The 15,402-nt window shown below is 46.1% G+C and overlaps 1 protein-coding gene across 1 annotated transcript in view; it reads right to left on the bottom strand.

Moving 5' to 3' along the window:
- Positions 1–15,402, bottom strand: part of IL13RA2 (interleukin 13 receptor subunit alpha 2) — a 39,899-nt gene that overhangs the window by 16,321 nt on the left and 8,176 nt on the right. The window contains exons 4-6 of the mRNA XM_044682844.1: positions 11,340–11,491; positions 9,691–9,844; positions 7,190–7,310 (exon numbers count right to left, since the gene is read on the bottom strand). Of these exons, the coding sequence (XP_044538779.1) occupies positions 7,190–7,310; positions 9,691–9,844; positions 11,340–11,491 (427 nt within the window). The remainder of the gene's footprint in view (positions 1–7,189; positions 7,311–9,690; positions 9,845–11,339; positions 11,492–15,402) is intronic.

The raw sequence follows: 15,402 nt of genomic DNA, 5'->3' as shown, positions 1-15,402 counted from the left end.
ATTCACCAATGCTGATGTAGGGTGATGTCACATTGCCCCAGTCATCCCCTACTACCTGCCCATATCCATCTTCCTTCTATTAAACATTGAAGTAATTTGAGGAATGCCCAGTGTATCCACATACATTTCTTTATGTGACTCTTTTTTCTTCTCATCTGGGACCCTCTAAGTTTTGGGACTGGAAGGGATTGCAGGTCATCTGCCCCACTCCCCTTGTCTCCCATTGCAAAGTGAACTTAAGCCACCTTCCCTCCATGGATGCCTGCCCCAACCAGAAAGAAGACCTTCACAGCCTGCCCTTTGTGGCATGGAGACATTGAGAAGCTCCTCCTGGTCTCCATCCTAAATCTATCGGGTTATCCTTTTGGTTTCTCTTTAATCTGCTCCCTCATGCCCCTGACACAGAATAAGAGAAGCTCACACTGACATAGGATGGTCCTGCTTACAAAGATGTTTTCCTCAGACCAATCCTGACCTCTCGGCCACTACCATGCCTATTCCAAAAGGTCAGAGAGGTCAAGGAACCCAGCCAAGGTTATACAGCTGCTAAGTGATGGGCAGCCACTCTCTTGTCACTAATGGCCTCCCGCAATATACTCAGAGGCACATTACCAGAACTTCCTTTGTAGACAGCAGCCAGACTAATGGTCATTGAGATAAAGGAGCAACGATCTACTAAGTGAAAACTTCCTGATTCTATGATCAATTAAGGCCAACAATGAGTCAGAAGCTGGAAAATGTTCCCTCAGGCTTTTAACGGGCAGTCAATACATCATGGGTCACCATGACATTTGGCATTTTTTTAAACCCAGAAATACAGTGAATGAGTCAAATGACATTATGGAAATGTTATGCCTCAATTACATAATGGCTTCCATGTAGGCCTTTGAAGCAATAACCAGCTATCTCCTGAAATAAAGGAAAACTATATGGACAAAGATGGTTACCAACATAGAGTCAAAATGTGACTCAATGTCCCCACTCAGTAATTAATCGAAGCCTAGTTCAAGTCTCCCCAACTTCTGACTGCTTCTGACTTCCCTTTCCAGCCAACTCTCCTCCTACTCCCCCTTCAGGCCTACTCAACTTCTGTCCCCTATCCCAAGAATCCCCCCTTCTCTCTTGCCACCATTTCAAATGTTAACTCCTCCCTGAAACTTAACAGATTCCTTTCCTCTCCTAGAAGTCAGAGCTCACATGATCTGTATTTGCCGAATAATGACCCCATCTCCAACAAAGTGGCCTAGCATGAAGAAGTCTGGGAGAGAAGTCAGGAGGGCTGACTCTGAGCTGAGACCTGCCTTTAAATGAACTAGGTGATGTTAAGTAGGTCTCTTACCATTTTTCTAAAACCCTTACTTTCTGTCTCAGTAACAACTCTATGACACCAGGGCAAGGACTAGGCCAAGAGGATTAGGTAACTTGCCCAGGGTCACCTAGCTAGGAAGTGTCTGAGGCCAGATTTGAACCCAAGTCCTCCCGACTCCTGGCCTGGTGCTCTATACACTGTGCCACCTAGCTGCCCCAAATTTTCTAGTCTTCAGCGTCCTTAGTTATAAAATGAGGATGATCTTGTGGCTTCTACTTATGTCATAGTTATTATGAGGGTGAGATGAGATAATGAATGTGCAAGTAGAGCACTCGCCTATATTAGCATGACATGGTTGGGACCAGTTTATCTGTACTTTGAGTCATCAAATTCAAAAGACTGTTGCCTTTTGGCAAATTAAGATAAAGCACAAGCCAGGGCAATGGAAAGAGTGCTAGATTTGGAATGAGAGGCCCCACACCCGAGCCGTGTGACCCTGGGCAAGTACCTTAACCTCTCTAGGCCTTATCTGCCAGCTCTGTGAAATGAAGGTGATGATTAGATGACCTTCCCCTGCTCTAAAGCTCAGATCCTCTGATCTCAGCTGGAGCCTGAGGTCTAAAAGTTGAAAATATTGAAACGTGGCTACTCTCAGCAATGCAACGATCTGGGACAATCTTGACTTTTGATGGGGAATGCTCTCCTATCCACCTCCAGGAGAAAGAACTCCTGGAGTCATCTTCCATGTCAGTCAGTGTATTGGGGGTCTCATTTAGGGGGTTGGGTCATGTATGACTTGGCTCTTACGACAATGACCAATACGGAAGGAAGTGTGGTTTGCATGACAATAAAAATAAAATGAAAGAATCTAAAGAATTTAAAAAAGAAAACATTGAGATTCCTGGAGGTACATTTACAGGTAAATGCCCCTGCTGCCCTTCTCCTCTGGTGCCTCATTGTGGCACGAAGGCACCGAGGCTACCTAAAGGCTTTGCTGGTGGAGGACCAGCTCTGCCAAGTCAGATACCAGCTGGAAAGGCTTTGAGTATGGACCTGGGATGAGTATATCACGTTGTAACGCAATCGTGTCTGCCATCCAAAGACCAATCTAGGGTGAATGACTTGAATATAAAGAAGGAAACTATAGGTAAATTGGGTGAGCACAGAATAGGATACTTATCAGATCTCTGGGAAGGGAAAGATTTTAAAACCAAGCAAGAGTTAGAAAAAAATCACAAAATGTAAAATAAAAAATTTTGACTACATTAAACTAAAAGGTTTTTGTACAGACAAAGCCAATGCTACCAAAATCAGAAGGGAAACAACAAATTGGGAAAAATCTTTATAACAAAAAACTCAGATAAAGGTCTAATTACTCAAATATACAAGGAGCTAAATCAATTGTACAAAAAAGTCAAGCCATCTCCCACTCAATAAACAGGCAAGGGATATGAATAAGCAATTCTCAGATAAAGAAAACAAAACTATCAATAAGCACATGAGAAAGTGTTCTAAATCTCTAATAATTAGAGAAATGCAAATCAAAACAACTCTGAGGTATCACCTCACCTAGCAGATTGGCTAAAATGACAGCAAGGGAGAGTGATGAATGTTGGAGGGGATGTGGCAAAATTAGGGCATTAATGCATTGCTGGTGGAGCTGTGAACTGATCCAACCATTCTGGATGTCAATTTGGATCTATGCTCAAAGGGCTTTAAAAGACTATCTGCCTTTTGATCCAGCCATAGCACTGCTTGGATTATACTCCAAAGAGATAATAAGAAAAAAGACTTGTACAAAAATATTTATAGCCGCGCTCTTTGTGGTGGCAAAAAATTGGAAAATGAGAGAATGTCCTTCAATTGGGGAATGGCTGAACAAATTGTGGTTATCTGTTGGTGATGGAATACTGGTGAAAGGAATAATGAACTGGAGGAATTCCATGTGAACTGGGACAACCTCCAGGAACTGATGCAGAGTGAAAGAAGCAGAGCCAGAAGAACATTGTACACAGAGACTGATACACTGTTGTACAATCGAACATAACGGACTTCTCTACTAGCAGCAATGCAAGGATCCAGAGCAAGGCTGAGGGACTTATAAGAAAGAAAACTAGCCACATTCAGAGGAAAAACTGTGGGAGGAGAAACACAGAAGGAAAACAACTGCTTGAACACATGGGATGATGGTGCTATTATTGGGGATGTAGACACTAAACGATAACTCTAGTCCAACTATCAATAATATATGGAATTAGGTCTTGATCGATGATACATGTAAAACCCAGTGGAATTGTGGGTCAGCTAAGGGAGGTTAGTGGAGTTTGGCTAGAGGGAAAGAACATGAAATATGTAACTAGGAGAAAATATTCAAAATAAAAATATATATATATATATATATAAGACCAATCTAGCTAACTAGGGGAAAGCTTGTGGCTAGGTTGACCACAGAGTGATACAGCTTTCCAGAACATCAACTCCCAAAAGCCATCTGTGAAGTGGTAGAAAGACTCAGAGCTGTAGAGGCAGAGAAGAGACCCACCCTGAGACTTGGACCCCATGAGGGGGCAATATAACAGATGGGTTAGAGTATTTAAAGAGTCACCATGTGAAAAAGAGGGGTTCCAGTCATTCTTCTTGACTCCAGAAGACACAAGATGGAGTAAATGGAGGAAGTTACAGAGAGGCAGATTCAGGAAAAACTTCTTAGTACTGAGAGTACCCAAAGCTAAATGGACCCAAAGAGAGGCGTCTATGAGAAGAAGCTATTTGACCACTTGCCAGGGGAATTGTAGGAAGCAATTTTGTTCAGGTAGAGTGTTGGGCCTAATGCCTCTGGCCTCTTCGATTCTGGGACCTCCTAGGAGTTCCCACAAGTCTTGAGTGCTTTCCGTGCAGGTTCTCATTGGGGCCTTAGGACTTCCACCATCAGCTCCAAGGATAAAGTGTGTGAATCTTCATTAAAAAGGCAGACTAGATCTTGCGGCTCATAGGAAGCATTGGAGAGCCAAACCTTGTCAGGATGACTAAAGTAGTGAGGTTTCTTTTACCAAACCTGATGTTTTGGTCAAATGCAAATCCCTTCTGGCTGATAAGAGCTTTCCCCATGGCCATGGGAAATCATTTCCCAAAGTATGAAACCACATAGACAAAGACTGCTTTGTAAAGAGACTTTGCTGGAAGGAAACATGAGAGGTTGCAGCATACATGAATAGACCAGTCTGGAGGAAGCAGTAAAAGGAAGCCAAGGATAAAGGAAGATCCACTGATTGAGTGTGAGGGACTCATGTAAGGCTTCTTGATACACATGGTTCTGGGAAAGAAACCGTCCCAGATCCCCTCCACCCCCACCAAAACCAAATCCTTTCTGATAATAACACAAAGGGAAAGTACGGAGAGGAGAAGGGGAAGCAAGGGCTTCCAAACTCGAGTTTCCAGAAAACAAAAACCTGAATCTTATTCTATGAATTATGATTCTATGCAAATTTTTATCATTAACATAGTAGATACATCCACACTTACTTGGCATGGAATGGATGATGAACCAGTGAAAGTCAATGAGGAATAAATAGTCAGAGAGGGAGGAAGAGGACCAGGACAGTGCAATGTCCAGAAAACCTCAAGTGGAGAGATTCTCCATCAAGAAAAGATGGTGAGGGGGCAGCTGGGTAGCTCAGTGGATTGAGAGCCAGGCCTAGAGACAGGAGGTCCTAGGTTCAAATCCGGCCTCAGACACTTCCCAGCTGTGTGACCCTGGGCAAGTCACTTGACCCCCATTGCCTACCCTTACCAATCTTCCACCTATAAGTCAATACACAGAAGTTAAGGGTTTAAAAAATTAAAAAAAAAAAGATGGTGAGCAGTGGTAAATACTAGAGAAGGAATGAGAAAAGGCCATTAGGGTCAACAACAAAAAAAAACCACTGGTAACCTTGGAGAGACCAATCTCAATCAAGTGATGAGGTCAGAAGCCAGATTTCAAGGGGATGAAATTAAATGAGAAAACAGGAAATAGAAGAAAAAGTCTAGATAGGGTTTCCCAGTTTGGTTGTGGAAGGGAGGAAAGGTTGGACCATAGTCAGAGCAAATAATAGGATCTAATAAGAGTTTAGACTGTTTTAGAAGGGTGAAGACTGGGACTATTTCTAGGCATCAAGAAATAAGACAATAAGGAGTCACTGAAGATGGGAGGGTGGGATTTATCATGGGATCAATCTACCAAAGGATCCAGGAAGGGAGCACATCAATGGGATGAGTGCAGGGCATGGCCTTGATGAGGAGAAAGGTCACTTCTTCATCAAAGGCTGGTGGAGGAAAGGGGATGGATGATGTCAAGGGATCTGAAGAGGTAGAAGAGGAGCAAAGAGGGATCTCCAAGCAGATGGCCTTTATTTTCTCAGCCAAGTATGAAGTGTGATCCTCTGCTGAGAGGGTAGAGAAAAGCCTCCTCCACTACCATAGGAGAGAAAAGAAGGTTTAGAACTGCTAGAAACTCTGGGGACTCCCTCCTGCCTCTGGGGTAAACTATAAAGTCCTTTGTGATCTTTAAAGCCCTTTACAATCCACCTCCAGCCTCCTTTTTCAGACTAGTTGTACGATCCTCCCCTTCCTATACGCTAAAGTCCAGCCAAACTGGTCTTCCTGCTCTTTCCAGATGTAACACTCCATCTCCTGACTTCCCATCTTTGCCCAGACTGCCTCACCCCTGGAATGCTCTCCCCCCTTACCACTGCCTCTTATAATCTCAAACTACCATCAAGGCTTAGCTCAAGTACCTCTGATCGCATCAGCCTTTCATGACTCCCCCTCATCCCTTTGCATTTATTTTTTATCTAGCTTAGATGTATTTATCCGTTTGCACATTGCTCCCCTCTTCCCTCTCGTAGAATATAAGCTCTTTGAGGGCAGAGACAGCACAACCTCTGGCACTGTAATAGGCAACTTCTGGGAAGAAGATGGAGACCAACTTGAGCGACAGATCGTCAGTTATAGAATTTAGAATTTACCCAGATGGCATGAGCCAAGGGCAAAAGACAGTTGCTAAGCCCAGGGGCAGAAGACTTCAGGGTCTCATTTTTGAGAAGGGTCCCGGGTGGTAAGGGTGGGTAGGCCTATAGACCTGCACTCCAGCATCTGTACCTTATTGCATTCTGTCATAGGCAACTTCTGGGAAGAAGATGGAGACCCTGAAGTCTTCTGCCCCTGGGCTTAGCAACTGTCTTTTGCCCTTGGCTCATGCCATCTGGGTAAATTCTAAATTCTATAACTGACGATCTGTCACTCAAGTTGGTCTCCATCTTCTTCCCAGAAGTTGCCTATTACAGCACACATTAGGTCTTTATTAAATGTTTACTGAATGAATGAATGAATGAATGAATGAATGAAAGCAAGGACCCACACTATGCTAAAGCCTCTCAGATAGTAAATCCAGCTACTAGAAGATACATAAGAAGTGGCTCTACATAGTAAGAATGATTATATCCTTCAGATCATCTCATACAAAGTCCTTTCCGGTCAGCAGACCTGTGGGTCAAGGTTTAGCTTCTACTTCCTCAAAAGACATCATTTCCAATGATCCTTCTAAACAAAACAAGTCAAAGCCCAGCTTGATCAAGTTCTGTCTGTGTGACCTTGGGCCAGTCACTTCTCTATTCTAGGCCTCAACTGCCTCAGCTATAAAATGAGGAGGTTAGAGCAGATGGTCCCTTCCAACTGTAGATGCAAGGCCCTATAAACAATTCACAGCTATTGTTAGCCAACGATCCCAACAAATAACATAAGATTACCTTGACTGACTATCCATCGATAACCCTTCGCAATGTGGAAACCATTTTTGGTCATTTTGTTCCCTAAAAGGAATCACAGTTAAGCAATACTCACCAATAATATAAGTTATAATTTGCCCCTTCGGGACTTTTTTCTCCTGGTTTCCAAGTGCAGTGTAGAGATTTCCAGTTATGGTAAGTACATTGCATTTCCCGGATTTCGGTCTCTGGCTCGCCTATGAAATGGAAAAATGATGAGTCCTCGGCATGTTGGAAAGCCGAAGTGATGATTCTTAGGTCATTCCTCCATCTCGTGGAAGAAGACGCAGCGTCAGGCAACTTTCCAGATTGTTCCCTGGGGGGCTGCATCTTAACCGGAGTGTATAATACACACAAGCTCTGGGGAGGAGGCACGGATTATCCCCTGTCTCTGCCAGGATTTTAGAGGCTAAAATGTGGGCTGGCTTCGTTTCATGAAAGTAGACGCTCCGGGGGAGGATGATTGGGGTGTCTCGGTTTCCAGAAGAATTGGTCATTGGTTTTCTTGCCATGAAACTTCAGTGACCTTCGGGCAAAATGCTCTGTTATTACATGAATCACCTTACTCTAGTTAGAGATGAGTAAGGAGGAGAACAGTAAGAGAAGAGTAAGGAGGTGGCTACTTGCTTAACCTAGAGAAAAGGGGACTTGGGTGCGAATATTACCTCCAATAGTGACCAGCTCTGTGACTCTTGGCAAGTCCCTTACCTCTCTCTGAGCCTATTTCCTCCACTATAAAACAAGAATAATGTGACTCTGTAAAATACCTACCTCAAGAGGCAAGTATAATGTAGTGAGTGGATAGAGAGAGGCCTAGGAATCAGGAAGCTCTGCCTCTGACACACACTGTCTGTGTGACCTTGGGCAAGTCACTTAAATTCTCCCCTCAGTGGCCCAGGCAACTTCTAAGACTAGACATTTTCAGAGTTGCCTATCTGCATCAGTGGAATGATTTACCACACCGGGAGTTCCCTACACCAATGAAATCACCAGATTGCCTTCCCACTCCCACCCCTAAGAAACCAACCTCACTGCTGAGTGCTGTAAGAAATTCAAAACACTGCTGTGAGGCTCAAATCTAAATGTGTCTAAAAGGCTATAGCAATGGCGGCAATCTTTGCTCACTTCACTTCCCAGAAATCACCACTGTCCCAATAGCAAAATGTCTGATGTTCTGCCACTGCAACGACCGGGACTATGCAAGATCACTGGATGTCGAAGGGGAAAAAAGGGCATCCGGTACCGTACCGGGAACGAATGTTTGGTAAGATGCCCAAAGCCCCTTCGGAAATAAGCGGGTGTTCATTCCTGCAAGGGCAACTGAATAAAATGCAGGAGGAAAGCAGCTGAACTCTAAGCCGAATTAAGATGGCCGTCTCGACTAGCCCTTGTGGCGTATTCTGGTTGATGCAAACTTCTAGATAGCTGAGGAGGGAGAAGACGGCTTTGTTTCCTGGCAACATTTTCTTGCCTTTGCATTTCCAGGCAAGGACCCGTGGCTGCATCGCTCTTTGCCAAGTGAGGATGTGGCAAGGTCTGAGAGTCCAAGTTCTGAAATAGGGCAGGGCCTACCCTGGAGAATCTGAGGGCTCTGCCCCGTTTGGAAGCGTCGGCCCATGCTAGATGTTACTTGTTTCTTTATCTCACTCAATATCTGGGGCAGCCCGGTTAGTACAAGGACCCTGTTCCTGTCCTTGTTGTGAGCAACAATGCCCACTGTCTGGGACAGGACACAGACGTGGAAAACACGTAGGAGCCTGGCCTCGGTGCACAATCTGGGAGGAGCACTTTGAACCGATAGGAACTTGCTTTGTTGTCATTTCCTTAAAAGTCGAGCACTAGAATAAATTCCAGCTACGAGAGGGTTCTGGTCAGTTAAATTCTATTTGACGAAGGCTTTAGTCTATATTAAAGATAATTTTTAAGATACATAGAAAGAATCTAATAAAATGTTGAAAGACGAGAAAAGAGCCTTGGCCTGGGACTTAGGAGACCTGGGTCCTAGTCGGAATGATTCCCCTGTTTTTCAAGGTGACTTTGGATAGGTCCGCTGCCTTCTCTGGGACTGTTTCCTTCTCTATAAAATGAGGAAATTGGATCCCATTGCTCTCGAAACTGCCCAAGGTGCCTCCTTCCCGTGATCTTTTGACACCTCGAGGTCAGAGGTGTCAGGCCTGTGACCCATTCAACCACCCTCCTGAGCGCAGCGCAGAGTAGATTAAAATCGAGATGGGAACTATTTCACAAGATCAACCAAAAAGATACTGTCCATTGGGAGTTTTCCAAGTCACTCTGCGCTCCGCAGCGGGATTTCTGTGGCCCCTGTTTCTAGGGGGTTTGACCCCACTGAACTACAAATCGCCCCCTTGCCAAAGGTTCTGCGAAGCTACCCAGAAAAGTCCAAAATATGACTTCTCTCTTGGGCGACTTTAGGGAACGAGGCCAATTATTGTTGCAAAGATGGGCAATAGAGGGAGGGAACGTGGCTGCAGTGTAATCTCACGGAGCCAAAGTAAATCCTTCCTTATCCGCTTTGATGGGGCAAGACTCAATCTGGAGAGAGAGCTGTCTCCTAACCTTGCAAGGGAATCCAGAAAGTAGTCTGTATCCATTTGCTGTGAACGTCTGATCCATTCGTACAAGGGCCCGACAGCAGGCTTCGGATTTTTGCTTCCACTCCCTGGTTGAGGTCAAAGCCATCTTCATAACTTAGCTTCTTCGTAATGATGATCTAATTCGATTTAAAAAAATGGCATAGTCAAGCTCCGAAGCAGCGCTGGAATAAAGCAGCACATTAATAAGGCCCCAGGAATCACGAATATACTGGACGGCTCCCAATTTCTAAGCTACTCTGGATAACTAACAGGAGAAAATGTTCCAGGTACATTTCTGGCACCGTCCCGCCTTCATGGAGCAGGCCAGTCGGGGAGAACATTGGAAAAGCGATAAATCTCCGTTTTATCAGGGGAAAAATAAGGCTTGCAGAGCTACAGATGTCCTGACCCCAACCCTCCCAGAGGTATCGCCGTGGCATGCTCCGCATTCTCTCTAGCATTCGGCGCAGATAACAAGCAGCTATGGAGCTAGAGAGATGAGAATAGACATAAAGACATCGATAGATGCAAAGATGATGTCACTAGACATAGCCGATTGTAGAGAGAGCTATGGAGCAGCTCCACGGCACTATGGGGGATAGAGCCCTGGGCCTAGAGTCTGCAAGACTCCTCTCCCTGAGTTCAGATCCAGCCTAGCGCACTTAGTAGCTGGGTGCCCCTACGCAAATCACTTCCCCTTATCTGCCTCGGTTTCCTCATCTTTAAAATAAGCTGGAGAAGGAAATGGCCAACCACTCCAGTCTCTTTGCCCAGAAAACCCCACATGGGGCCACAAAGAGTAGGACACAACTGAAGCAACTGCACGATAAGAACAGATACAAATAGATATAAAGATGTACACATATACATGCACGCACCATGGAAACTTCAGGCATCACATAGAAACCAGGCAGTGGCCGGACAAGTGGAGACAGTAAAACCTAGGCATGTGGGCCCATCCTCCCAGGGAGCTGATCCTAGCCTCGAATGACTGATCTACCATGAGGGTAGAGAGTGACAGGGTAAGAAGCCCCCCCCTTCCTCCTCTGCTCTCTCCATCTCCCATCTGCCCCCGAGGCACACATTTTAATTTCTCTGGCAGTATGATGAGCTCGTAGGTCCCATTTTTTCCCTTTGACATTCCAACTAAGATCAAAAAAGAGCTTTCTCATCCATGACTCCCTAAGCACGGTCACTGGGCCAGAGCCCTGTAAACCAGCACAGCCTTTACAAACTTGGCCTGCGGTTGGTTCTCAAGGGAAGCCCAGCACCTGCAGATTCTGAACCTAAGAGAGCTCCAGCAGCCTGGGGAAGAGTGGCTGCCTAGCGATGGATCACCGAGAGATGGAGGAGGAGTTAGGTTTTTGTCACTCTCCTCCATATTTAAGAGGCGATAATGGGGGGAGTGGAGAGAAGAGCCTCACTGGAGAGACGTTGAAGGCAGATAGCCTATACGCAGATTCCATCTCTGCGCCTTACTAAAGCCATGACCACGGGGAAGTTATTGCATCTCTTTGAACCTTCTCCTCTCCATCACCAAGTTGTCCCAACGCCACAGGGAAGTGGCCAGTAGGACTCCGTTCGCCATCGTACGAACAGCTAGAACGAGAAGCAGAGAGCTGGTTTTCCTACCTCCCAGTCTTCGCTGTCGATGTTTCGGTATCTTAATTCATATTGTACCGTACAGTGCTGGAAGTTGCCCGACGTTAAGGGGGGCTGCCACTGCACATTTAGGTGGCCTAGGAAGCCAGGATCCACGATCTTCAGATTCTGAGGAGGATCCACTGAAATAAACAAGGAAGGTCAGTGGCAATGGGCCAAGGCGATGTTCCGTTTACCTTCAGGCAACCAAGAAAAGGAAGTCACTTGTTGACAACAGGTTTCACCCAAGAATTCTTAAATTGATGAGAGCACCAAGGGAGGGGCAGCTAGGTGGTTCAGTAGTAGATTGAGATCCGGGACTGGAGATGGGAAGTCCCGGGTTCAAATCTGGCCTCAGACCCTTCCTAGCTGTATGACCTTGGGCAAGTCAGCCCATTGCCTAACCCTTACTGCTCTTCTCCCTTAGAACCAATACACAAGATTGATTCTGAGATGGAAGATAAGGATTCTTAAATGCTAGAAAGTAAAATCAAAGACTTGGTTGGCAGTTTTGTATGACTTCACATGTATGACCTCTATCAACTTACTTGCCTTCCCAAGGGGAGGGAGGGAGGGAGGCAGGAGGGAGAGAATTTAGAACTCAAAGTCTTAAAAAAAAGAATGTAATTGGGAAATATTTAGCACAATGAAAATATGTATTTTGTAAAAGACTTGGCAGGCTCAAGGGACTAAAGGCTCACAATAATAGCATCGCTTCTGCCACAAGGATGCGTTGAAAGGGCCCTCAAATTCTTGGCTTCTGGATCACGGGATAGGAACTTCACTCATATGAACCGACTGTCACACGCATCCTAGTATGTGTGGCATTTGGGTCCAGCACCGAACCAAGCTGATCCGGGGGCTTCTGAGTTGGGCCCTGCCTCCCAAATGCTTGTCAAGGAATGTTGAAGAAGACTCCTGTATTACTTCCCGTCTGACTGCATTCCTGGACTTCACTGGGATCCCAGCATCCTGTGAACACATCAACCCTGAAATTCCTATCTCGGCATGACCTTTGGTCCCTGGGGTCGCCCCTCACCCTCTAGGATGAGGTCCGAGGTTGTGGAGAACTCCTCGCAGAGCCTCCATTTAAGGAGGGATCCCAGCTCTTCATTTCTCCCAATTCCTAACTGGGTCTCTCCCCCCTTTTCAGCTCTTTCTGTGCTGTTTTCCCCATTAGGCTGGGAGCTCCTTGAGGGTAGAGACTGTCTTTTGCCTTTCTTTGTATTCCTAAGACTTAGCATAGTGCCTGCCGCAGAGTAGCTACTTCATAAATTTGTGATCACTGACTGCATGGGAGATTGGAGTACAGCAGCTCAAAAGTCCCCTCTAACTCTCAGACGCTATCATTTTCTTGGGGCCACCCTGGTCCCTCCTAGGGATTCAAAGAGCCAGTAGGATGGGGATCTTTGGTCTCTAGGCTGTGTCCAGGTCACAAAAGCCTTGAGTTGGGGGCAGCTGGGTGGCTCAGTGGATTGAGAGCCAGGCCTAGAGACGGGAGGACCTGGGTTCAAATCCGGCCTCAGACACTTCCCAGCTGTGTGACCCTGGGCAAGTCACTTGACCCCCATGGCCCACCCTTACCACTCTTCCACCTAGGAGCCAATACATAGTATTGATTCTAAGACAGAAGGTGAGGGGTTTTAAAAAAAAAGCCTCAAGTTGATTGTGACCTCTGCAACTTTCTCTGTTTAATTTATGAATACTGAACAGATTATAGTAGAAGACAGGAAGTCAGGTGACCGATGCACTAGCCTCAGCTCTGCCACTTTTAGCTCTATGACCCAGGCAAGTCATTTCTTCCTTTTGGGTCTCAGTTTCCTGATGAGTCAAATAAAGGAATTAGCCTAGATGGCCTCTGAGGGTCTAGCCAGCCCTAGAACTGACTCCAAGTGGAGTATGGGCAGAATATCAGGGACAGATTCAAGCCTGCCATCATTCTTCAAGGGTACAATACAAGAAGGGAATTTGGAGTTTAGGAAATTTTGTTTTCCCCTTCACAAATAAATGCAAATGACCTATTTCTCTTTCAGCCAAAGCCACGAGGTGACTTCAGTTCAAAACTGCCTGCTGAGACGAATTCCCTTCATTCCCAGGGACTTCGGTAAAGCTCTTCTCACTATATTTTATTTCTGGTTTTGGTCTTTAGTGAAAAACCCTCCGTTCTCCTCCAGAATCCTCTTCCTGTCCACTCAGGTTGGCACCAGGTTTTTTAACGTGGCTGCCTGGTTGTCTGTGCTTCTTCGATCAGGAAGTCCATTTGGGTTTGTTTGTTGAATTTTTACTCAGAGAGCTGAACTTGGGCTCCCTGCCAGGTGTTATTTGAAGCCGTTAAGGCAAGGAGAGAGCAGATGTCATGCTACCCTGGACCTCCAGGAGGTGGATTTGGGCCACCTTCGCCCCACATGACAGAAGCAGGAGAAATGGTTCTGAGAGAGAATCAGCAGCCCTCGTCTATTGGCCCACTTCCTTTTACCAGAATTCTCAGGAAATGAGCCCTTCTGGTCAATTTATATTTCTGATAACTCGAGGCTCTAGACAATTGATCGATTTAGCTGTGAGCACTAAGGGGCTGGAGGACGCCTAGCTCCCATAACCCAGGGAGGCAACCAGCCAAGAAAAATGCTGGGGCGAGCCCATCAAACCCCAGGATTTCCCAGTAGGAAGAGCCCAGTTCAAACTATACCACTGATAAGAGAGGCAGTGCAGTGCAGAGTGTGCTAGAGAGCAGGCATCCGAGGATTAGAAGATCTGAGGCCACCTCATCAACCCCTTCATTTTGCATTGGAGGAAACTGAGACCCAGGAGGCTAAGTGTCCATGGTCACATAGGGAGGGGCCGAGGTGAGATTTGAACCCAGGTCTCCTGACTCCAAAGCCGGCACTCGTTCCACTGCACCATGCTCAGAACACATGGCACCATCTATTGGCAAGCCACTTCCCCTCTCCGTCACTTTCTCATTGGCAAAATGGGGGAGGTGGGGGAGGTGATGTTCAAGGTCTCATCGGTTCTCAGCCTCTGATCCTAGGATCAACACCTAGGATCAATACCCCTCTAGAATACCAATGACAAGTGGACATCCAGACCAGAGACTGGTTTAATCTCTCCCACCACCACCACTATCAACAAGAAAAAGAAGGCAGTGCCCTGCTACTCTCCTACATCATTGGGGAGGCTAAGCTAGTCTGGGCATTCATTGAACATTCTGGGAAACTGAGTTCCTCTAATTTATTTTGACTGACTATGAGTATTTTTACAAGGATTTTTAGCCCAAAAGGAGGTAAAAGAGAGGAGGATGGAGAGAAAATTAATGGCTATTAATTAAAAAAAATAAAATTCACTTTCAAAATAAAGACAGGGGCAGCTAGATGGAGCTGGAGAAGGGAAGACTTAAGTTCAAATCTGGCCTCAGACACTTCCTAGCTGGGTGACCCTGGATAAGTCACTTAATTCTCATTGCCTAGCCCAGTGATGGTGAACCTATGGCACAGGTGCCAAAGATGGCACACAGAGCGCTCTCTGTGGGCACATGGCTGTGTGCCCACAGCCTCTCCACCTCTGCCCCAGAGTTAGTTACTAGAAAGGCAGAGGGACTGGGGCGAAGCTGTTCTGGTCCCCCTCTCCACTGTCACTGAGGACATTTTTTCACATTCCCCCGCCCCTCTGCCCAGCAGCCAATGGGAGTGCACAGGGGGTAAGGTGGCCTACTCACAGGCAACAGAGCTGGAGAGGAGTAGAGTACTTGGGCCATTCTCCTCCTCCTCTCTACACTCACTGAGGACATTCCTCACTTCCCCCATGCCTCTGCCCAGCAGCCCAGTGGGAGCACTTCCTCCCTCCCCTGTGTGGGGTAAGGGGGGTGGGGTGTACCTGGCACTCAGGCTGGGGGGTGAGGGGGAAAGGTCCAGCACTCCATCTTTAAAAGGTTCACCATCACTAGCCTAGCTCTTCCCATTCATCTGACTTGGAAGCAATATGCAGTATCAATTCTAGGATGGGGAATTAAGGTTTTAAAAAAATCCAATAAAGCCCTTGCTCTCCATCTTGGGGGCTT

The sequence above is a fragment of the Gracilinanus agilis genome, chromosome X, assembly GCF_016433145.1.
Source record: "Gracilinanus agilis isolate LMUSP501 chromosome X, AgileGrace, whole genome shotgun sequence".
NCBI lineage: Eukaryota > Metazoa > Chordata > Mammalia > Didelphimorphia > Didelphidae > Gracilinanus > Gracilinanus agilis.
Note: the sequence above shows the minus strand (reverse complement) of the source record. Positions and strands in the feature narration are given on the sequence as shown.